The sequence below is a fragment of the Branchiostoma lanceolatum genome, chromosome 1, assembly GCF_035083965.1.
Source record: "Branchiostoma lanceolatum isolate klBraLanc5 chromosome 1, klBraLanc5.hap2, whole genome shotgun sequence".
Lineage (NCBI taxonomy): Eukaryota > Metazoa > Chordata > Leptocardii > Amphioxiformes > Branchiostomatidae > Branchiostoma > Branchiostoma lanceolatum.
In genome coordinates, this window is record NC_089722.1 from 3,449,774 (window position 1) to 3,472,412 (window position 22,639).

The following is a 22,639-nucleotide window of genomic DNA, read 5'->3' on the forward strand; positions in this document are numbered from 1 at the left end:
CGGAGCGCTCCCGGGCAGGCCGGGTGATAATTCTCCCGCTCACTCTAATTACAAGCCTGTCGTGCGGGATTAGGGTCGCACCTCGCCCCGCTTGTACCGCACGCCTAGCCTAGAAACCATACCATCGGGAGCTCCCCGGTATCTCTACGGCGCTGGGAGTGGTGCTCACCCGCCCAGACAGATAAGCCCGCCCGGGGGTGGGTTTACGGGCTTTGCTAAACTCTATATGCCAGCTGACAGAAACGAGTCAATATAGGAGACCGGGCCCAGTAAAACACACCTAGAGACTGGTGCCCAGGCTATGCACGCTTCGATGGATCGCCAATCCGACCGGTGAAGACAGCCTGACGTGAGGCTTACTCCAGATTCTTCCCGATTACCGCCAGCTCTGCCTGCTTCGGATTGTGCGGATCAAATTTGGTAAGTCACTACAGGATTCAATATGTACATGAAAGATGGGTGATTCTAATTACGTAAGCTAGATGCGCTTTACCGGTTGATCATGATATCAAATTCCATAATTGGTAATGGTTAGCTGCGACACAAGCTCTGATATACTTGTCTGTATTAAAGTGTTGTACGCACCCGACATACCTAACGGATATAGCGTAGTTCAATGTTCTTTCACAGATCCTGAGCACTGAATATTTCAGGCAGAGGGACTAGCCTGAATATGTATAAACGCGGCTCCGGGGGTTTTACTAATCGAGAACGGCGCCCGGGGAAAATGGCCCCCATCTTCCCCCTCGCTCGTTCGTTCATCGTTCGTTCAGACCCTTGACATGCCTAGTGTCACATACATATAGGATCGTGCAGGGCAGGACATTTCCTTGCTGTTTCGATAGCAGGGTATATCTTTACAGGGAAGGGGTTCTAGTCCTTCCCCCTTAACGTGCTTGAGGTGCCCTGCCTATCACCTCCCTCTAAACGTCGCTACGAGCCGAACAGATCAACTCGCTTCCTCTCAATTATCAAATCACTGTACTTACGTTTAAATTAATCTGCTATCAGTTGTTCACTTTTATCTACAAACTGCTCTTTAGCGTTTGATAGATGTAGGGATTTTAGCACGTATTCCTGCCGCGACCATAACACGTTTTAGATGTATCCTATCAATGGGAATCAAACAGTTTAAAGCCTCGCAGCTCGGTGGCGCTGTGCAGGCTACATACAAATGTCAAGTTCACCTTACATCATCTATCCCCACATTTATCAATTCAAGTACAACAGATTTTTAAAAAAAAACTCGATGCTACAGATTTGAATAACTCCAAACCCCAATGCTAGAATAGGTAGATATATATATAAAAGACTGCATTGTCATTAAAAAAAATACCGAAACTAATGATTAGCCCCACTCGATTATAACACTTTATCAAAGACTTGTGCTAGCCCTTATTGTTTTAGGATGCTAAGTTTTATTCTATACTTCTATTTTGTACTATGTTAATAGTTGTCATACGTACATTGTACCGTGTACGATTGTCGTGCGATAAAGTTCTTCTATCCCTTAGTCTCACTGTTTGATTGTTTTGACTCCACAGAAGATCAAGCAAGCAGTTCTCCCCACCCTTCTCGGTTTTCGTTATTCTTAATAGAGTACTGGAGATTCTTTTTACACAACCGGTAATTCTCACCTGCTAACGTTTCGATGTCTGTCAGACACCTTCATCAGAGCTTTTGACTGGAGTACTGCTTCTCGCCGCTATAAGTAGCCGATGTAGGTGGCGCTTTTGCGCTGAGAACACTGTCCCAAATATAGCTAAGTTTGTATCCCCCCTCGTCTCGGTTCATCACCACCTACATCGGCTACTTATAGCGGCGAGAAGCAGTACTCCAGTCAGAAGCTCTGATGAAGGTGTCTGACAGACATCGAAACGTTAGCAGGTGAGAATTACCGGTTGTGTAAAAAGAATCTCCAGTACTCTATGTTCTACCAACCTGATGAAATTATTTTCGGACGTTATTCTTAATGTTATTGAATAAAACTGGTATAAGTTATATACAGTTCAAAATCTTTGTCCAGAGAATTCAGTCTAGATCTGAGATCAAGCCACATTCTCAGACATCCGTTAAATGTGATATGCGCCATGCCTATCCACTAGTTCTCTGAGGTCAAGTTTAGATGACTTCAATCCGGAAAGCAATATGTGTGGGCAATTGCAGCATATCTGTCAAATTTCACGAATTTGGGCCCCTCCAAATTTGCACTTGATACCCAGGTATCTTAACAGAAAGTGGCGGTGCAAACGAAATGAAATGACCTGACACCAGAAAGGTCCACTTCCATTTTAGATGTTCAGTGACGTTCGATCCCATGGATCTTCGTTAGCCCCATCCACACTAGACAGCGAGATGATACAATACAAGTACCAGAGTTATCAACCCAGAATCGGTGTGTTCAAAAATTCATAGGTTCTTGAGTTATGCTGACTACAATAGTCCGGAACACACACACACACACACACACACACACACACACACACACACACACACACACACACACACACACACACACACACACACACACACACACACGGACACACAGACACGCCAAAACAATATCTTCATATTTTTCATGGAGATAATAATGGGCACTTGTTATGTCAGGGATGTATGTATGGATGTATATAGATATATTGTATATAGGTGTCGATCTCCGTTTCTCTTGTAAATATTTATGTAAATATCACCGCCATCCAGGCTTGTTTTGTCTGCCAGGGTTTGATATTTGAATAGAGAAAGAAAGAAACAGAAGTGTGTTACACCAAAGGTCGATTATACTGGCTGTATAGATACAGATGCCGACTATCGACCTCAGAATCATCGAAGGAAACCGTTTCCTTTAAACGGTTCGTGATTTGATGGCGGTTGACAGATCACCTTTGAAACGCTCATACGCAAACACAAAGAAACAAAGAGAGGCTGTCGTCTGGCACCAGCCGTGAGAAGCACGCTCGCCCGATCAGTTCACGGGCCAGGATCGCAATTTTCACATATCGGTACCATCTGGGGTGCCAACTTCTCATTACTAACTTGAAAATGAAGGTTTACGTTTGTGAATATTAGTCATCCAGGAAATTGAAGAATTGAACTGTAATTCAATTTATAACACTAGATTATAGAATGAAATCATCACCCACCTGACAATTTTAATGTGTGATGGAAGTAATGTTTACCTAAGACTTATTTTGTTGCTATGTTCCGTAAACATTATTTCCATTACTGATGAAAAGTGTCAGGTGGACACTTGAAACGTCTGATAATTCCATACTGTAATCCAGTGGTATAGATTGAACTAACGTACAACTTTATTCGAAAATGGAGGTATAGTTTTGGGCGTGTCTGTGTGTCTGTATGTCGGTGTCTGTTTGTGTCTGTGTGCTTGTGTGTGTGTGTGTGTGTCTGTGTGTTTGTGTGTGTGCGCGTGTTTGTGTACTCAAGAAACGACGGAATCTTTTAGTTATTGTTGGGGCGGGAAATCATCATTGCGATTTTTGTATAGTAGAAGGTCTGGGAAACATATTTTGATGTGATAGTCACTCTGGTTAAGGTAGCTCTATGTCATATCTGGGCCATAATAACGTTTGATACATGTGTTCTTTGGGCCAAAATATATTTTTTGGGTTATCACACGGGCTTCCATAGAATCATTCGAACGCACTTCGCGTGTGCCGAGTGCGCCGCTGTCGAAAATTTAAACACCGGATTCGGACGTTGGAATTACTGTTGTTACAAAATTCAGCCCCGTATAAAACAACGTAGCAATTCTGTGCGAAAGTTGCCACATTTTGACTCCCATTTGAAAAAAAATTGACTTATCCAAAATGATCCCTGCGTTCAACCTATTGCTATGACCTATCTGCAGTTGAAAACTTCAGGTTACTCTGAATGAGTCGGATTTGTCAAGTTTTAAATCTAACCACTTCTTTCTTCATCGTCCCATCTGCCATTCGAACATAACGACCATAGAGCATAAGATACCAAAATCAGCTGCAATTCAAAATGAAGCCTCTAGGGGGCCAATAATCGATCTTGTACTTTGTGTTCTCAAATTGGCATAACTGCATGTATTACCGAATATCGGGGGTACGTAGCGCGTGACTTGGAGTCTGAAGCAGCGGTGCAGGGACATGTATGTTGCCTCATTATTTCCAACTTTTCCAACAAAGATGCCAAGGACTTTACATCTGATGCACTGGCACTGGCGCAAAGTGCAAAATAATCCAGTATTGGGCTATCAATGGAAGCGGGGAGGTGGATATTAAACACCAATGGAAAGCTTATTCATTCCCCTTCACAATGATACCATATCTGTCATGATCCTACATTGGAAGGTTAAATAACAGAGCTGACTATGCGAGTACATGTACAAAACAAAAATTCCGAGAATTTCCTGCCAACACAGTTTCTGACATTGGCAGGGGGCCGGGATTTCTGAGCCTTTTTTTATGCCCGTCTCACGACATCATCCATGGTGCTCGTTGCACAAAAGCGTGATCATAACAAAAGAGAAATCCTTTAAAGGAAAATATACCAGCTTTTCAGTGATATAACACATCATGCTATCATTACAAAACAGCGGACATATCCGTAAAGCGATAACACAGTTAAGAATTAGTAGCCATAGATTGAATATAGAAGCAGGTAGAAACTTCAATGTAGCTCCCGACCAAAGGTTTTGCCCATTCTGTCCAAATCGAATTGAAGATGAGTTTCACTTCATTATGGAATGCACTAAATGTGATGCTCTACGCGATGAGTTAATCACCTCTCTCAATTCAAGTACTTCAGATTTTAAGACACTCAATGCCACAGAAATATTTGACTATATATTTAGATGCAACAGCTCACATAGTGTTAAAATAGGCAAATATATAAAAGATTGTTTTTTTTTCATTAGAATAAAATAATGATACTCAAAATTAGCCCAGCTTGAATCATGTAAAACCTAAGATAGTCATTTCGTTGTAGTGAGTATTTTTTTTATTCCATACTTATGTCCTGTTCTATGTTAACTGTTGTTGCCATACTTTGTACCTGCTACAATAGTCGTACAATAAAGTTCTTCTTCTATGATCAAGGAAAATTTGCCACCTTTTGTTCGCCACCTTCTCACGTATCACATGAATAGCCTTGGTGCTCAACTCATGACAGTATGATCATAAACGGGACACCATTGTAGAGGGCAATAAATAAGCTTTCCAATGATGTATAATACAGTGCATTTGATATGGACATTTATGGAAAGATGATCATTCTTAAATCAATCTTCCTTTTTGTTCCAAATTTAGATAAAAACAGAGAACTTTATTGCGCGACAATTGTACACGGTACAATGTATGGCAACGACTAATAAACATGATACAAAATACAGATAGAGGAAAATAATAAATTTAACATCATAATTAATTACTAAAACAATACAATGAGGGCTAGCATAAGTTTTAAATATAGTGTTATAATCGAGTGGGGCTAATCATAAGTTTCGGTATTTTTCAAAGCAGTCGTTTAGAAATTTACCTATTTTTGCATTGTGGGGGTTGTTGCATTTAGACATATATACCTAAAACAGTTTGTAGCATAGAGACTCTTAAAACTTGTTGTACTTGATATGTATGAACCAGGGAACGAAGGGGGGTGTTCCGACATAATATTGGCTCATGGTCTTACCTCACTATGGGCGCAGGTGTTCTTCGCACCCGATGAATTAATCACGTGACTAACACCGTTTCGTTCCCGTGACCTTGTCTACGGGAATTTACGTCCTTTCCGGGAATTTACACCTTTCCGTTCGTCTGCTGATGAAGAACGATGGGCGCGCGCTGGCGCTGACAGGAGCTCGGTGCAAAGTACTTGATTATCCAACTACCGCGATTAAGTCTACTATAAATATTGCCTTTATGGCAAAACCATACTTGAGGGCTAATTGAAACACGAGCAAAACAGCGGTATACAACGTGTGAATACTTAGCAGAGAAGTAAAATGAACAGAACATAAAACTGATTATCCAACTACCAATCATCTTTATTGCACAACCATGACTGAAACTGAAATTGCAAACAAGCACAACAGTGGTACACAACGTACTAAGTATACTTAGTAGAAAAGGAAAATGATTATCAAACTACCGCGATGAAGTCTACCATAAATATTATCTTTATTGCAAAACCATGACTGATTGCAAACAACGTTTGTATACTTTAACAGAGAAGGAAAATGATTATCCAACTACAGTGATCAAGTCTACTATAAATATTCGCTTTACTGCAAAATCATGACTGAAGACTTATAAGAAACAAGCACAGCAGTGATACTAGTATTGTATACTTTAACAGTCTTTTAGTACTTTAATCTTTATAGTCAATATTCTAATGTTGGAATGATTAATTGTTATGAACATCTGTGAATTAAGTAAATTACAATACAATTCAGGCTATTTCAGCCTGAGAAGTTTTTATGACAAATAAACCTCAAAGTTTAAGTTCATACATAAAAGTATTAACTACTCTTTAGATGTAGAAGATAACACGTTTTGATATCTCTGTAATTATGATTCTGCTTTATCACCTGACATGTACTTAGCTTGTAAGAGCATCAACGAAAAATAAATGTCTTTCATTCATTCATTCATCCATTCAATAATTAGATACATAAAAAGGCAGCATGTACTGTGAAGTCTCGGTGTGAAAACTGAAGTAGTCTCGCCACTACGTTCGGAAGTGATTGGTCATTATTGATCCTGAAGAAGGCGACAGTGGTACTTGAAAATTCGATCCGTGGATACCTTAATGTTGGAAGAAAGTTTAGCATTGCATTATGACTGCTACCAACACAGATGAGCTTCCGTGATAGTCTCACCGCTGCATATCTTGGTTTGGCAGTCCGATGAAAACGTGAACGCCATTTTCATCGATTTATACACAGGACGAAAACAGCTCTTTAAGCACTCTTAAAGCATGCTTAAAGATTCCGTTTTGGCACTCTTTACGTCACTTTAAGTAATACTTACGCGGGCTTAAATGTTGTATTTACGCTATCTTTAGGTATGTGCTTAAACGTGCTTAGTGGGACCATTTAAGCAACCGTTTAAGCAATGTAAACTTAGCTTAAATCCTAACTTTTACGCTACGATTAAGCGTCGTAATCTTTACTTAAATCTAGAGACATACGCCGCATTTAAGCCTCCGTAAACCGTACGTAGTGGCACTCATTTAAGCGACGTTAAAGCACGGTAAAATCAGCTTAAAACCAAATTTTGGTTGTCGTAAATTTGTTGTAAAAATCTATATTTAAACTTTATTTAAGCTCAGTTTAAGTTCCCTTTAATTCTGTTGTGTGTGCTACATGCACGTGTTTGTGCTTGGGTCTTTAATGTTCAGCATCATTTCAGGTATCATTTCAATTTGTGTATTTAATTCCAACGCCAGTCATATTTTAGCTCCGTCTTCAGCTTCTAGGTCTTGAGGTCCACTCAACACGCCTCTGTTTTATCTTGAGATCTGCATTCCTCACTCAGCCCTCATCCCTTCAGAAGTCTCAGGCCCCGTAGCCCTCTCCAGAAGGGTGGGAGGGGGGTGGGGGTGGCAACGACGAAGTTTCCTTCGGGCATACCATCCCAGCAGTCAGCTCTTTCGCCTTTCCCTGGGCACCGCCTGCCTTCCGAGTTGACAAAATCACCGCTGGCGCTATTCCTTGATATACAGTTGTAAGTCCCGCTAGGGGGGAAGTGGCACATCCAAATCCATGCAGCATTAGAGTCCACTCGCCGAGGTATTCCTTATTGCTGGCTGGGTTCAGGAAGTTGTAGTAAAGACTATTTTCAACTGATCGCGCAGTTTTCCTCAGTCTGGTTTTAGAATCATGGCGAAGCGCACTCGGGTTCCGTAGAGACTGTCCGTCCCCGAGTGAGTAAGACGATAAAGCTGCAGCAAGAACATACAGGTCCATACACTAGCAAGCTTTGGCCACCAAATGAGAAATTAAATTTGAATTTCCAACGGAAAAAGAATTTGAATATCGGCATGAGTGTTGATTGGTTCAATTCGCGAGTAGTGTGTATTTGTGACCATGATTTGCATTGCTAGCAGACACTGTAACAATGGCCTTTTTTATATCTATTGTCATTCGGAGACGGTCTTCCCGGGCATTTGACAATTGGACAATGGATGTTTCTACAGTCCGAAAAAGGTGTAAAATGTTTCCCAGTAATCGTCCACGTATAGCTTGAAAACAAACTTGCCAGAAATTGTCATTTTGCTATCATCTAGCAAAATAAAACAGCGTAAAGTCAGACACAAAGACGAACTTTCAAATTATCCAATTGTCGACTATAAAATGTTGTTCAGACTTACAAAAAAAAAACAATGCCGCATTTCAAAATCTTTAGACGGATATCCTGTGTTCGGGTGCAGGGGAAATCAAGTGAGACGCTTTTTTGCACGAAATTTGATAGCTTTTAGTTTGGGTATTTATTACAGAGCAGATAGAATGGTTATAAGAACACGGTAACTGTTCACTGCACTATATCGGCTCTTTAAGCACTCTTAAAGCATGCTTAAGTATTCCGTTTTGGCATTCTTTAAGTCATTTAACGTAATAATTACGCGGGCTTAAATGCTATAACTGAAAACAATTGCAAGCAGCGAGTGCACAAGGCTCGCGGGAAAAAGTGCTTGCGTTTAAACCTTTCAAAGTACACCATAATTAGCAGAAAGATATCTAGACATTCAGAAATAATACTGAGGTTTTAGAAAGTGTCGTGTGTTACATATGTCGACTGAATTGTTGTTCACTTTGGCCGAAACGACACCGCCGCATTTTCAAATCCTTTGGTATGCAGGCTGTGCGCGTTCAGAGGAACTTCAGCGGGCGCAATTTTTATTAGAAAACGGAAACACAATTTGATGGTTGCTTGTTCCTATCTAGAGTTGAATAAAACACACACACCTTATCAAATTGGCAGTGTTAAAGCAAAATGAATGTCACGTTAGGATATAAGACTCAGGTTTAGGGTTCTTACAGAGCGGGCGCAATGTTTATAAGAAAACGGAAACTGTTCGTGCAAGAATTTTGTCTCCCTGAAAACAAGCGGCGATCGAGTGCAAACGGCTCGCGGGAAAAAGTGCTTTCGTTTAAACCTTTCAAAGTACACCAGGGACACCTTGAGGAATAACCCGTAGTACACTGAGGTTTTTGAAAGTGTGATGTGTTACATTTGTTGACTAAATTGTTGTTCACATTTGCCAAAACGACACCGCCGCATTTTCAAATCCATTGGTATGCATGCTGTGCGCGTTCAGAGGAACTTTTGTGCGATACTTGTACACAATTTGATGGTTGCTTGTTCCTATCTAGAGTTAAATAAAACCCACACACCTTACCAAATTGGCAATGTTAAAGCAAAATGAATGTCACGTTAGGATATAAGACTCAGGTTTAGGGTTCTTACAGAGCGGGCGCAATGTTTATAAGAAAACGGAAACTGTTCGTGCAAGAATTTTGTCTCCCTAAAAACAAGCGGCGATCGAGTGCACACGGCTCGCGGGAAAAAGTGCTTTCGTTTAAACCTTTCAAAGTACACCAAGGACACCTTGAAAAATTACCTCGTAGTACAATGAGGTTTTTGAAAGTGTGATGTGTTACATTTGTTGACTAAATTGTTGTTCACATTTGCCAAAACGACACCGCCGCATTTTCAAATCCGTTGGTACGCATGCTGTGCGCGTTCAGAGGAACTTTTGTGCGATACTTGTACACAATTCGATGGTTGCTTGTTCCTATCTCGAGTTGAATAAACCACACACGCTTTACCAGATTGGCAATGTTAAGACAAAATGAATGTCACGTTAGGATGTAAGACGTAGGTTTAGGGTTCTTACAGAGCGGGCGCAATGTTTATAAGAAAACGGAAACTGTTCGTGCAAGAATTTTGTCTCCCTGAAAACAAACGGTGATCGAGTGCACACGGCTCGCGGGAAAAAGTGCTTTCGTTTAAACCTTTCAAAGTACACCAGGGAGACCTTGAGAAAGAACCCGCAGTAAACTGAGGTTTTTGAAAGTGTGATGTGTTACATTTGTTGACTAAATTGTTGTTCACATTTGCCAAAACGACACCGCCGCATTTTCAAACCTGTTGGTATGCATGTTGTGCGCCTTCAGAGGAACTTTTGTGCGATACTTGTACAAAATTTGATGGTTGCTTGTTCCTATCTCGTGTTGAATATAACACACACGCTTAAACAGATTGGCAATGTTAAGACAAAATGAATGTCACGTTAGGATATAAGGCTTAGGTTTGGGGTTTTTACAGAGCGGGCGCAATGTTTATAAGAAAACGGAAACTATTCGTGCAAGAATTTTGTCTCCCTGAAAACAAGCGGCGATCGAGTGCACACGGCTCGCGGGAAAAAGTGCTTGCGTTTAAACCTTTCAAAGTACACCAGGGAGACCTTGAGAAATAGCCAGCAGTAAACTGAGGTTTTTGAAAGTGTGATGTGTTACATTTGTGGACTAAAGTGTTATTCACATTTGCCAAAACGACACCGCCGCATTTTCAAATCCGTTGGTATGCATGCTGTGCGCGTTCAGAGGAACTTTTGTGCGATACTTGTACACAATTTGATGGTTGCTTGTTCCTATCTAGAGTTAAATAAAACCCACACACCTTATCAAATTGGCAATGTTAAAGCAAAATGAATGTCACGTTAGGATATAAGACTCAGGTTTAGGGTTCTTACAGAGCGGGCGCAATGTTTATAAGAAAACGGAAACTGTTCGTGCAAGAATTTTGTCTCCCTGAAAACAAGCGGCGATCGAGTGCACACGGCTCGCGGGAAAAAGTGCTTTCGTTTAAACCTTTCAAAGTACACCAGGGACACCTTGAGAAATAACCCGTAGTACACTGAGGTTTTTGAAAGTGTGATGTGTTACATTTGTTGACTAAATTGTTGTTTACATTTGCCAAAACGACACCGCCGTATTTTCAAATCCGTTGGTATGCATGCTGTGCGCGTTCAGAGGAACTTTTGTGCGATACTTGTACACAATTTGATGGTTGCTTGTTCCTATCTAGAGTTGAATAAAACACACACACCTTATCAAATTGGCAGTGTTAAAGCAAAATGAATGTCACGTTAGGATATAAGACTCAGGTTTAGGGTTCTTACAGAGCGGGCGCAATGTTTATAAGAAAACGGAAACTGTTCGTGCAAGAATTTTGTCTCCCTGAAAACAAGCGGCGATCGAGTGCACACGGCTCGCGGGAAAAAGTGCTTGCGTTTAAACCTTTCAAAGTACACCAGGGACACCTTGAGAAATAACCCGTAGTACACTGAGGTTTTTGAAAGTGTGATGTGTTACATTTGTTGACTAAATTGTTGTTCACATTTGCCAAAACGACACCGCCGCATTTTCAAATCCGTTGGTATGCATGCTGTGCGCGTTCAGAGGAACTTTTGTGCGATACTTGTACACAATTTGATGGTTGCTTGTTCCTATCTAGAGTTAAATAAAACCCACACACCTTATCAAATTGGCAATGTTAAAGCAAAATGAATGTCACGTTAGGATATAAGACTCAGGTTTAGGGTTCTTACAGAGCGGGCGCAATGTTTATAAGAAAACGGAAACTGTTCGTGCAAGAATTTTGTCTCCCTGAAAACAAGCGGCGATCGAGTGCACACGGCTCGCGGGAAAAAGTGCTTGCGTTTAAACCTTTCAAAGTACACCAGGGACACCTTGAGAAAGAACCCGCAGTAAACTGAGGTTTTTGAAAGTGTGATGTGTTACATTTGTTGACTAAATTGTTGTTTACATTTGCCAAAACGACACCGCCGCATTTTCAAACCCGTTGGTATGCATGTTGTGCGCGTTCAGAGGAACTTTTGTGCGATACTTGTACAAAATTTGATAGTTGCTTGTTCCTATCTCGTGTTGAATATAACACACACGCTTTAACAGATTGGCAATGTTAAGACAAAATGAATGTCACGTTAGGATATAAGGCTTAGGTTTGGGGTTTTTACAGAGCGGGCGCAATGTTTATAAGAAAACGGAAACTGTTCGTTCAAGAATTTTGTCTCCCTGAAAACAAGCGGTGATCGAGTGCACACGGCTCGCGGGAAAAAGTGCTTGCGTTTAAACCTTTCAAAGTACACCAGGGACACCTTGAGAAATAACCCGTAGTACACCGAGGTTTTTGAAAGTGTGATGTGTTACATTTGTTGACTAAATTGTTGTTCACATTTGCCAAAACGACACCGCCGCATTTTAAAATCCGTTGGTATGCATGCTGTGCGCGTTCAGAGGAACTTTTGTGCGAAACTTGTACACAATTCGATGGTTGCTTGTTCCTATCTCGAGTTGAATAAACCACACACCCTTTACCAGATTGGCAATGTTAAGACAAAATGAATGTTACGTTAGGATATAAGACTTAGGTTTAGGGTTTTTACAGAGCGGGCGTAAATGTTTACAAGATAAGAACACGGGAACTGTTCGTGCAAGAATTTTGTCTCACTGAAAACAATAGGCGAGTGCACACGGCTGGCGGGAAAAAGTGCTTTCGTTTAAACTTCTCAAAGTACACCAGCAAGACATTTAGAAACAACCCATAGTATACTGACACAGAGGTTTTTGAAAGTTGTGTGTGTTAGATTTGTCCACTAAATTGTTGTTCACATTGGCCAAAACGACACGAACGCATTTTCAATCCGTTGGCATCTATGCTGTGCGTGTTTGGTGGAACTTTTGTGCGATACTTTTACACAATTTGATGGTTGCTTTTTCCTATCTCGAGTTAAATTAACCACACACGCTTTACCAGATTGGCAATGTTAAGACAAAATAAATGTAACGTTAGGATATAAGACTTAGGCTTAGGGTTTTTACAGAGCGGGCGCAATGTTATTAAGAACACGGGAACTATTCGTACAATGATTTTGTCTCGTTCTATAATGCTTACGTTTAAACCTTTCAAAGTACACCAGAAAGACCTTGAGAAATAACCCGTAGTATACTGAGGTTTTGAAAGTTTGATGTGTTACGTTTGTCGACTCATTGTTGTTCACTTTTGCCAAAACGACACCACCGCATTTTCAAATCTGTTGGCATGTTTGCTGTGCGCATACCATGGAACATTATATTTAATGCATACTTAAGTGACATTAAAGATTAAGTAAAGATATGTACATTTTTAAGTCGAATTTACGCTGTTCGTAAAGATGATGTAAAGATATGCTGTACGCATGTAGGGGGGCATTAGATTTAATGCACCCTTAAGCGACATTTAAGATTATGTAAAGATATATACATTTTTAAGTTGACTTTACGCTGTTCTTAAAGATAGTGTAAAGTTGTGGCATTTAATACGTCTTAAATGTGGCTTAAATGTTACTTAATCGTCTTCCGATGTTTAAGCTACATTTACGAATCTCATTAAGCATGCTTAAATACCCAATTTGGTGCAGTGATAGATGAAGCGCTTGCTCCGCTGCCACCCAATCAATTTCGAGCCAGATTAGATTTCCCAGTGAATGAAGGCTCGGCCCTCCAATTTACGCTCCCTCGGAAAAACATGCGACGTTGATGTAAAAATTCATTTCGTCTCATCACCTTCTTTAATTGAAGAACTAGTCCGCATTCGTACATGCTGGTCCCCCGTGGGCCCCTACTGTACTCTTTACTTTCGTCAAGGCTATGTTTTAAGTGTGTGTGTGTGTGTGTGGTGTGTGTGTCTGTCTGTGTGTGTGGTGTATGTATGTATGTGTGCGTTTGTGTGTGTGTGTTTGTGTGGTGTATGTATGTTTGTTTGTGTGTGGTGTATTTGAGTGTGTATGTGTATGTGTGTGTGTGTGTGTGTGTGTGTGTGTGTGTGTGCTTGTGTGTGTGTGTGTGCTTGTGTGTGTATGTGAGTGTTGCCAGCCTAACTCGTGAAGCTGTGGATGACATTTCATATCCTTATGACGTTTGAGGGTTAAGATACAATGAAATCCTTCTTGAAAGAAAATGAGGGAAATTGTTGTATAAAGTCCTGAACGTCTAGAAGTGTTTTTGTTTTTTGGAAACAGAAACAAGTTGATTTCGCTAGTGATTAAACAATTTTGCATCATATGAAAAACGGTAGTAATTCGGTATGTCTGCGTTCACGGCGCCTGTTTACTTGATTAATCCATCTAATCACAGTCACGTAGACGGCAAGTGCGCCAATGTCGCCCCGTCGGGATGACATTTCAGTGCGGGGCCTAATTTTGCAGCGCGCCGTAATTCTGCCTCCCACAAAACGTGTCGTACCCGCAACATCAGCAGCGCTGTGTAATTTCCGTCGGGCAAACGGTTGTAACAATTTGAAAAGGTCCTCGCCTTTCTACATATAGAAATCTTCCTTGGCACAACTAAAGTACAGCGACTTTCGTAAAGTCTACTAAATCTATACAAATGGATACAAACAGTCAAATGGATACAAATGAATTAACCTATACATAAATGTATATGAATATGTGTTAGATTAGCAAAACTGTGATGTTTTGTGGCGTAAAATATATTAGGGTTTATGATTAGGCTTTTTACCCGGGTTTGAACTAATCTCCAAGCAGATCTATAGGTGGCGATGACACTATCGAAAGGACAGAAGGAGTCTTATTGGCCCATAAAACAATTGCCCTTTGGATACTGTCATTGCCACCAATTCATCTGCTTGGAGACTAGTTTGAACCCAAGCTGGTGCACTTTCTTTTTTTTACTCATGTTTAAACATTTTTTCATGATATTGTCGTACATTGGGCATTTGTAATTGAAATGCTGCTTTTATACATTTTTGTGCACTTTTGTCCCATTTTGTTCACTCATTTTTAAACATTTTACCATACTGTCGTACATTTGCAATTGAAACGTTGCTTATTACACCTTTTTGTACACTTTTACCTCATATTGTGTAGTCATTTTGGAACATTTTCACCACACTGTCGCATATTTGCAATTTAAAACGTTGCTTTTAACACGTATTTGTACGTTTTTGCCTCCAATAAAAGTTATGACACTCTGGGACATTGTAGCTTCCCGCCAGCGATGTGGTATCGACCGTTTCAAAATGTCAACAACCGTTTACGAGATGGACACGCGCGCCGACAGCCGGGTCTGAGCCGACAGGGTTCATTCCAGATGAAACTGGCTCATCAAAATTGTAAGGTGCCGGGTTGAAACATTTCTTCATGAAACTGTCGTACATTGTACGTTTGTGATTAAAATGCTGCTTTTTATACAATTTTGTATACTTTTGCCCCATTTTCTTTACACATTTGTAAACGTTTTAACCATACTGTCGTATATTGGTAATTTACATGTTGCTTTTTATACATTTTTGTACGATTTTGCCCCCCATAAAAGTTATGACACTCTCGGATATTGTATCTTCCCGCCAGCGATGTGGTATCGACCGTTTCAAAATGTCAACAACCGTTTACGAGATGGACACGCGCGCCGACAGCCGGGTCTGAGCCGACAGGGTTCATTCCAGATGAAACTGGCTCATCAAAATTGTAAGGTCCCGGGTTTAAACATTTCTTCATGATACTGTCGTACATTGTACTTTGTGATTAAAATGCTGCTTTTTATACAATTTTGTATACTTTTGCCCCATTTTCTTTACACATTTGTGAACGTTTTAACCATACTGTCGTATATTGGTAATTTACATGTTGCTTTTTATACATTTTTGTACGATTTTGCCCCCCATAAAAGTTATGACACTCTCGGATATTGTATCTTCCCGCCAGCGATGTGGTATCGACCGTTTCAAAATGTCAACAACCGTTTACGAGATGGACACGCGCGCCGACAGCCGGGTCTGAGCCGACAGGGTTCATTCCAGATGAAACTGGCTCATCAAAATTGTAAGGTCCCGGGTTTAAACATTTCTTCATGATACTGTCGTACATTGTACTTTGTGATTAAAATGCTGCTTTTTATACAATTTTGTATACTTTTGCCCCATTTTCTTTACACATTTGTGAACGTTTTAACCATACTGTCGTATATCGGTAGTTTACATGTTGCTTTTTATACATTTTTGTACGATTTTGCCCCCCATAAAAGTTATGACACTCTGGGACATTGTAGCTTCCCGCCAGCGATATGGTATCGACCGTTTCAAAATGTCAACAACCGTTTACGAGATGGACACGCGCGCCGACAGCCGGGTCTGAGCCGACAGGGTTCATTCCAGATGAAACTGGCTCATCAAAATTGTAAGGTGCCGGGTCAGTGCCTTTGTGCTGAGCGATGGTTGCCACGAGAGGCATCCTGCAAGGCGCGGGTTGTTGGCGAAGATTGGAAGAACCGCCGCACTTACGTAATTGCACTCGATCGGAATTACAACCCAGCCTTTTACAAGATGTCGACAGACTATAAGATAATACACTTAGGAAGACAAGGATATAAAAGACCTACTTTGACTAGCACAAGCCAAAACGTGAGCGTCGCACCGAATTGATTGCAATCTACATCCCCGTAATTGTGGAATGGTCCCGCAAGTCACGTCCCATCGGCCTCGCTACATAACCACTCCGAAAAATGGCGCGGCGACGATATTAAGAAACCTCTCACAATATCATTTCAAGAATCTACAGGGTGATCGCATAATCTTCACCCTCGACGTTATCGATTAGACTATTAGGCTTCTCCTGTTTTTTTAGGTGAGATTTTCTTTCTCGGAAACGGCCGTCTGGCAGAATTAATTACACAATTAATAGGCTAGAACCCGGGTATCAATCATGGGGTAGCCTACAGGAATTCATTACTGTCAGTCGGATATCGATACCGGCTATTGGGGTCGGACAGCTGATACGAGAGGAACGGGACCTTTAGCGGGGTGTGAGGCTGGCGCTCGTGTGACGATCTCTCTCTCTCTCTCTTCTTTCCCGTGAAGCCAGCGTTCGTGTGACGGTCGGACTCTTTCTCCTTTCCCGTGAAGCCGGCGTTCGTGTGACGGTCTGACTCTCTCTCCTTTCCCGCAAAGCCGGAGCTCGTGTGTCGGTCTGACTCTCTCCTTTCCCGTGAAGCCGGCGTTCGTGTGACGGTCTGACTCTCTCTCCTTTCCCGTGAAGCCGGCCTTCGTGTAACGGTCCCCCTCTCTCTTCTTCCCCCACAGCCCGGGCCAAGAGGATGCGGTCACCATGCGCAGTCTGACGGTGCTACTCCTCGTGTACGTGACAGGTGAGTCTTTCCAAAATCCAACACCATTGGTAGTGGTCTCTGTGTAAGGATATGCATAGCGTCAACGTACATGTATTACTAAGACAATGGAGACGATTTTAGTCATACAGTAAGTGTGAGACGATTAGGAATATTCAGCCCAGCACAAAGCCGTTTAACAGGGGAGTTCTGTCACAGAATAAGAGCGTATGTACAGTTACCCTAAGCCAACGAGCCATTCAGCGAGTGTTAGACGGTTAGAAATGTTTTAGCTCACCAGAAACCGCTTAAGAGGGGTTTTCTGTAAACGAATAGGACCGTTTAAACGGGAACAACTCAAGGAAAATGGGCGTTTTTTCTAATTGTTTGCCAGCATCTAACACCGAATATTTATATTTTGCTTAATTACGAAAGCCACATAGCACATATTTACGGTGGCAGTTAAACTGCATTATTGTCATAAATGACTCTTATGTATCTTTTTCCTTTGTTCAGTATTTTCACAGTCCTATTGTATTGTGTTCTACCATATAGAAGTACGATAACCACATAACACACATCTTCAGCCATAGCTAACTACATCGTCGTGGTAAATGGATACTACTATCTTTCTTTTTGAAAGGTCCTATCATTAGTCACTGACGAAAGACAGTGGATACTGTCTGAAACGTCTGACTGTTTCAAAATCTTATCCAGTTGCTTGAGTAATTATTTTTGGCGTGTCTTTCTTTTTGTTCAGAATTTTTACTGTCCTATTGCGCCCTGCACTATACAACGGTAAAAACAGAGCATTGAATATCGTTTATCATTCTATCGAACGTGATGACTGTAATGTGATACAGCCATTACTGAATTTGACTGTGCTCACACTTCATTTAACGTCTCTATAGATTGTTTATAACCACTTAGGCATTCCTTCATGCTGTCGCACCGATCGCCTATAGTCCCGCTAGTGTTGAATAATGTACAGATTAAGAGCTTTTAGCTCAATTCTATTATTGTTTTCTACCAGAGAAAGCGACAGGTTTCTTCACGTACGACAAATATCATTTTCTTCGCCTCATCTAGATATCAAGTCATGGCTTTTGGTTAAAAGCCTGGTGAACCAAGGATCATGTTTCAATCACTGATGAAATGAAGTGGATGCTACCTAAAATGTCGGACCGTTTCCAAAAATCTATCCAGTTGCCTGAGTAACTGCTATCTTGCGCATCTTAATACCTGGATGTCAAACCTCCATCGGCGACATCATTCTCGGTAGCGATGACGGCGTCGTTCAACAACAAATACGACTGAGAAAAATCGATAAGTGTTGGAGGTATTTAAGCACAACGAAAACATGAACAGGATCATATGAGTAGCTCAATTCCATCATTGTTTTCCGCCAGAGAAAGTGACACTTTTCTTTTCTCGGATGAATTCGAAAGGTATCAATCACGGTAGCAATGACGGCGTCGTTCAACAACAAATGTGAGTGAGAAAAATCGATAAAAAAGAAATAAAGATAGGTGTTGGAGGTATTTAAGGCCGGCGAAAACACCGCCAGGAAGCTGACGTCTTTTAGATATTAAAATTGCTACTCGTATGGGGCAGCATGCTAGAAAGGATAAAATATGGTATTCAGAGTTCGTTAACGTGTTATTGTTTCCATACCGAGATCGTAGCGTTAGCACGTACACTCGCCATTAATGCATTCCTGTGCTGTCTTCATTTGGTTGATCTACTTCTACCACGGTACATTAACCCCAACGTGTGTATTGGAGAGTGGATGGGAGGAGAAGCACGTTCTGTGGTAGCAGGGTGCGAACACTGTTCTAATCGGGTAGAACTATGACATCTGTACTCTCTCTTTCTCAGGAAGGAAATCTTTATTGACACAACAAAAGTACAGCGACTTTCGCAAGGTCTTCTTCAAATATACATGCAAACAACAAACTATGGAATACAAACTGATTAACCTAAGTACAAGTATGTGAATCCTTAAACATGTCGATTTGAAACTATCACTTACACTACTAGTTCTAAGATCTAAATATTCGTTGATACATTTACCTATTTGTACACAGTAAGTAAGGGTTTCACACAAGAACGGCAGAGGGTGTTGGTTAAGTTGTTGTTCATCTTGTAGTGCCGAGTGGCACGTAGAGCAGCAGGTTTCCTTGCTGTTTTTGTAGCAGGATATTTTCACGGAGAGGGGTGGCTATTATATCACATAACATCTAACCTGTTCAAGGCTCGAGTACCTCCTTGAACACGGAACTCCAATTTTACGCACCTTCCGAAATAGGGGAGCAGCTATAACCAAAATGTCCTTCCAGGATTTGAACCGGGGCCTCAAAGGTAGCAGCTTATTGGAACCAGGAGCTCAACTGTGGGGCTGCTTCCTGTTCAGCTATAAGGACACAGCTATAAATCATCACTGAACACCGTTTTAATCGCACTCTCCGATCCTTTGTAAAGCCCTTGTCACACTTGTGCGTATATACAAGCCCACATGAGTTGCGTATTAAAATGTTTTTGGTTTAGGTTAAGTTTGCAGCCGAAGAAGTAATTTCTTTGCTTTAATAACAAGACTGCTCAACGATGGGTCAAAGTAGAAAACTACCTCCTCCCCGCAAAATTGACTTAAACCAAAAAAATGTTAATGCGCAACTCACGCGCACTTGAATATACGCACAAGTGTGAAAAGGCCCTAACACAAGAAGAATATGGTGTGTTGGAATTGGTAAAATTCATTATGTGTGGTGACACATATTAATATTGCTCTGACCGAGTTTGACTGAAGTAGCTGGCCTCCCTGGTCAGCTGAGGCTCAGAGGCCGGAGCGCATCTAATTGATCGATTTGATATCTCGTCCAAATCTCGCCAATGATGATGAATGTTTTTTTGTGGCCTGGTATTTGATTTGTTTGCTTCGTTCCGCTTCCCTGTCTTTTGGGCTTACCTTCGTTGAGCCATGGAATCCAGAAATTTTCAATCCGAAAATTCATATTAATAGGGATAACAAAAACGTCATATCATCATAGGTATGTTGGAGGATCAACTTGAAAAATTGTCTCCAACAACTTTTTGTTATAATGTATCATTTCCTTCATGCATATCTATTAATTTTATCACATTTTGTTACAAGTAGGGTCATCATATTTCCTTACAATTCTGTATTGTAGCTTATGTTATTTACGTTTATGTATTTTGAATATATGCTTCGCGGTGGCGCTAATATTCGTTTGTTAATTTGAGTCTGTAATGTCTTCCAACTTGAATTAAAAAAACAAAAAAACATAGTATGCTTGTTCGTGTTTCATTGCTTACAGGGCGGCATCGCTAGATAACAATGTGAGAATCATACCATTACAGCAACATAAGAAGAAAATCTTGAAATAGCAACGCCTTTGTGCGTATCTTCGCATGCAGATTGTGCATCGGGCCAGAAAGTTTTAGTCCATTAGGCCCGGGTGAGAGGTCAGAACGTGCTTTATTCCATCAATATCTATAAAATCTCTTCCCTCTTCTTAAAGCATGTGTGGAAAAATATACCGAGTTTTTCTATTACAGATGACATGATATCTTCGCTTGCAGAAGTGTATCGCACTAGAGAGTTTTAGTCCATTAGCTTTAGGTGAGAGGTCGGACCGTGCCGTGCAATACGGTACGGAGCCCGCCGCGGCAATTTGCGCTGATGATGTTCAGAGTCCACCTTAAAGATTCATAGATAAATAGATAAATGAATGAATGAATGAAGGAATAAAGACCTTTACTGTACACATATACCCACTGGGATAAGTACAGGTCACAACAAAAGAATACTAGTATACAGATAAATCTATACACTGTCAAATTACTGCAAGAATGATAAACTACATGGATTTGACTTCTCCTAGCTTTCTCGTAATAATAAAAACGTAAGAGCAGATATGGTTCATAATCAATGGTTTGTCTAAACTCATTAGAAATATAAATTTGTCTATATTGCTTAGGTGTATGAATATATAAATATATATTCGCTTGCAGAATTGTATCGCGCTGGAGAGGCTTAGTCCATTAGCTTTAGGTGAGAGGTCGGAACGTGCCGTGCAATACGGTACTCGAACCCATAGCGGCATCATCTGACATCTAAGAGGGTCTGTATGGGGGTCCTGCCAACGCTTTGCGCTGAATTCAGAAGAACCGTCTATGTATCACCCTAAAATTAAGGGAGACGATTACACAAAATTTGTTATCCTCGCTACGTATGACATGACTAAGACGGCTTTCCCTACGAATTACGAAATAAAAATAGGCCCCCTACGCCTTACGGAAAAGAGCTTGCAGACCCTCATCTAATAACGGCCGTGGTGATATTTATGCCGGGCGCGACGCGGGCCCCTTCACGCCTGCCACGGTAATGGATGGCTCACGTGCCCGCTGACCCGTGTCTTCATCTGTAGGGGCCATTTGGCCAGGATAGCTGCATGTTGGCCCCACATCTCAATAGCCTCAGTCTGCAGGTCTTCTAAAAGCACCGGCGTTTATTTGTAGTCTCTACCATACTAACCGCGCCGGCTATAGGGAGAATATTTGCCGGGGGACTTTGGCCATTGAGGGTTTCATTCGCAGGCGTATTGGACCCTCTCTCCGTAGCCGACTCCCTTCATACAATTTACTCCGTATTTGGCCAATTTCTACTATTTTCCCAGCGATCCGCGGAGCCTGGTAGAGCCTAGTTTATTTGTGGAAGGGGGCGCCTATTCACGATTTTTATTTAACATAAGAAGCACTTTATTGCGCGACAATTGTAACAAGTATAATGTATGTCAAACTGTACATACATGGCAATTAAACTATTGCTAATATCTGATAATTTTGAAGAACTAAATTAAATCTACTATGTTTACTGTTGTTGTCATACTTTGTACCTGCTACAATAGTCTCGCAATAAAGTTCTATGATTCGCAAGGCCAAAAAAAAGTAACTTGAACAATAAAAATCGCCTCTGCATTAGAACCTCACCTACATGTTGAAAATCGCTAATCAGCGCTAAAATGAAATAAAATAAATGAACGCTGTCGCTTCTAGAAGGCCTGCAAATGAGGCTACATCTCCGAGCCTCAGGTTTCCACACGGCCTGCAGACGGCTGGGGCCGTTGGCGTTAACCTTCAGTTTTAACTTGTATTTCTGAGCTCCGATGAATATTCCATCCCGCCTTTGTGCGGTTTAATACCGGCCATACATCACGTCTCGCCGGAAATGGGCCATCAGAGTTCCGCCTGATTAAAAAGCCTGCCGCAATTTCTGCGCGCGGGGCCGCTCAGCCGCCAAGCGGCAAATTACTTATGTTGATCAGCGGCCTTTCCAATTCCGCCATGCGGGGAGCTTTAACAGTCAGGTTCCGGTACTCAGTACAACAAGTTAGCGCAAGTGGGGAATTCACGGGGATGACAGGGGCTGGTCCACTTGAGATAGGAAAT

At 41.3% G+C, this 22,639-nt stretch overlaps 1 protein-coding gene across 1 annotated transcript in view; it reads left to right on the forward strand.

The window, feature by feature from the left end:
• Positions 1–22,639, forward strand: part of LOC136430015 (neuronal acetylcholine receptor subunit alpha-2-like) — a 37,245-nt gene continuing 14,606 nt past the window's right edge. The window contains exons 1-2 of the mRNA XM_066420239.1: positions 1–420; positions 17,148–17,212. Coding sequence (XP_066276336.1) covers positions 17,173–17,212 — 40 coding nt within the window. The 5' untranslated portion in view covers positions 1–420; positions 17,148–17,172. The remainder of the gene's footprint in view (positions 421–17,147; positions 17,213–22,639) is intronic.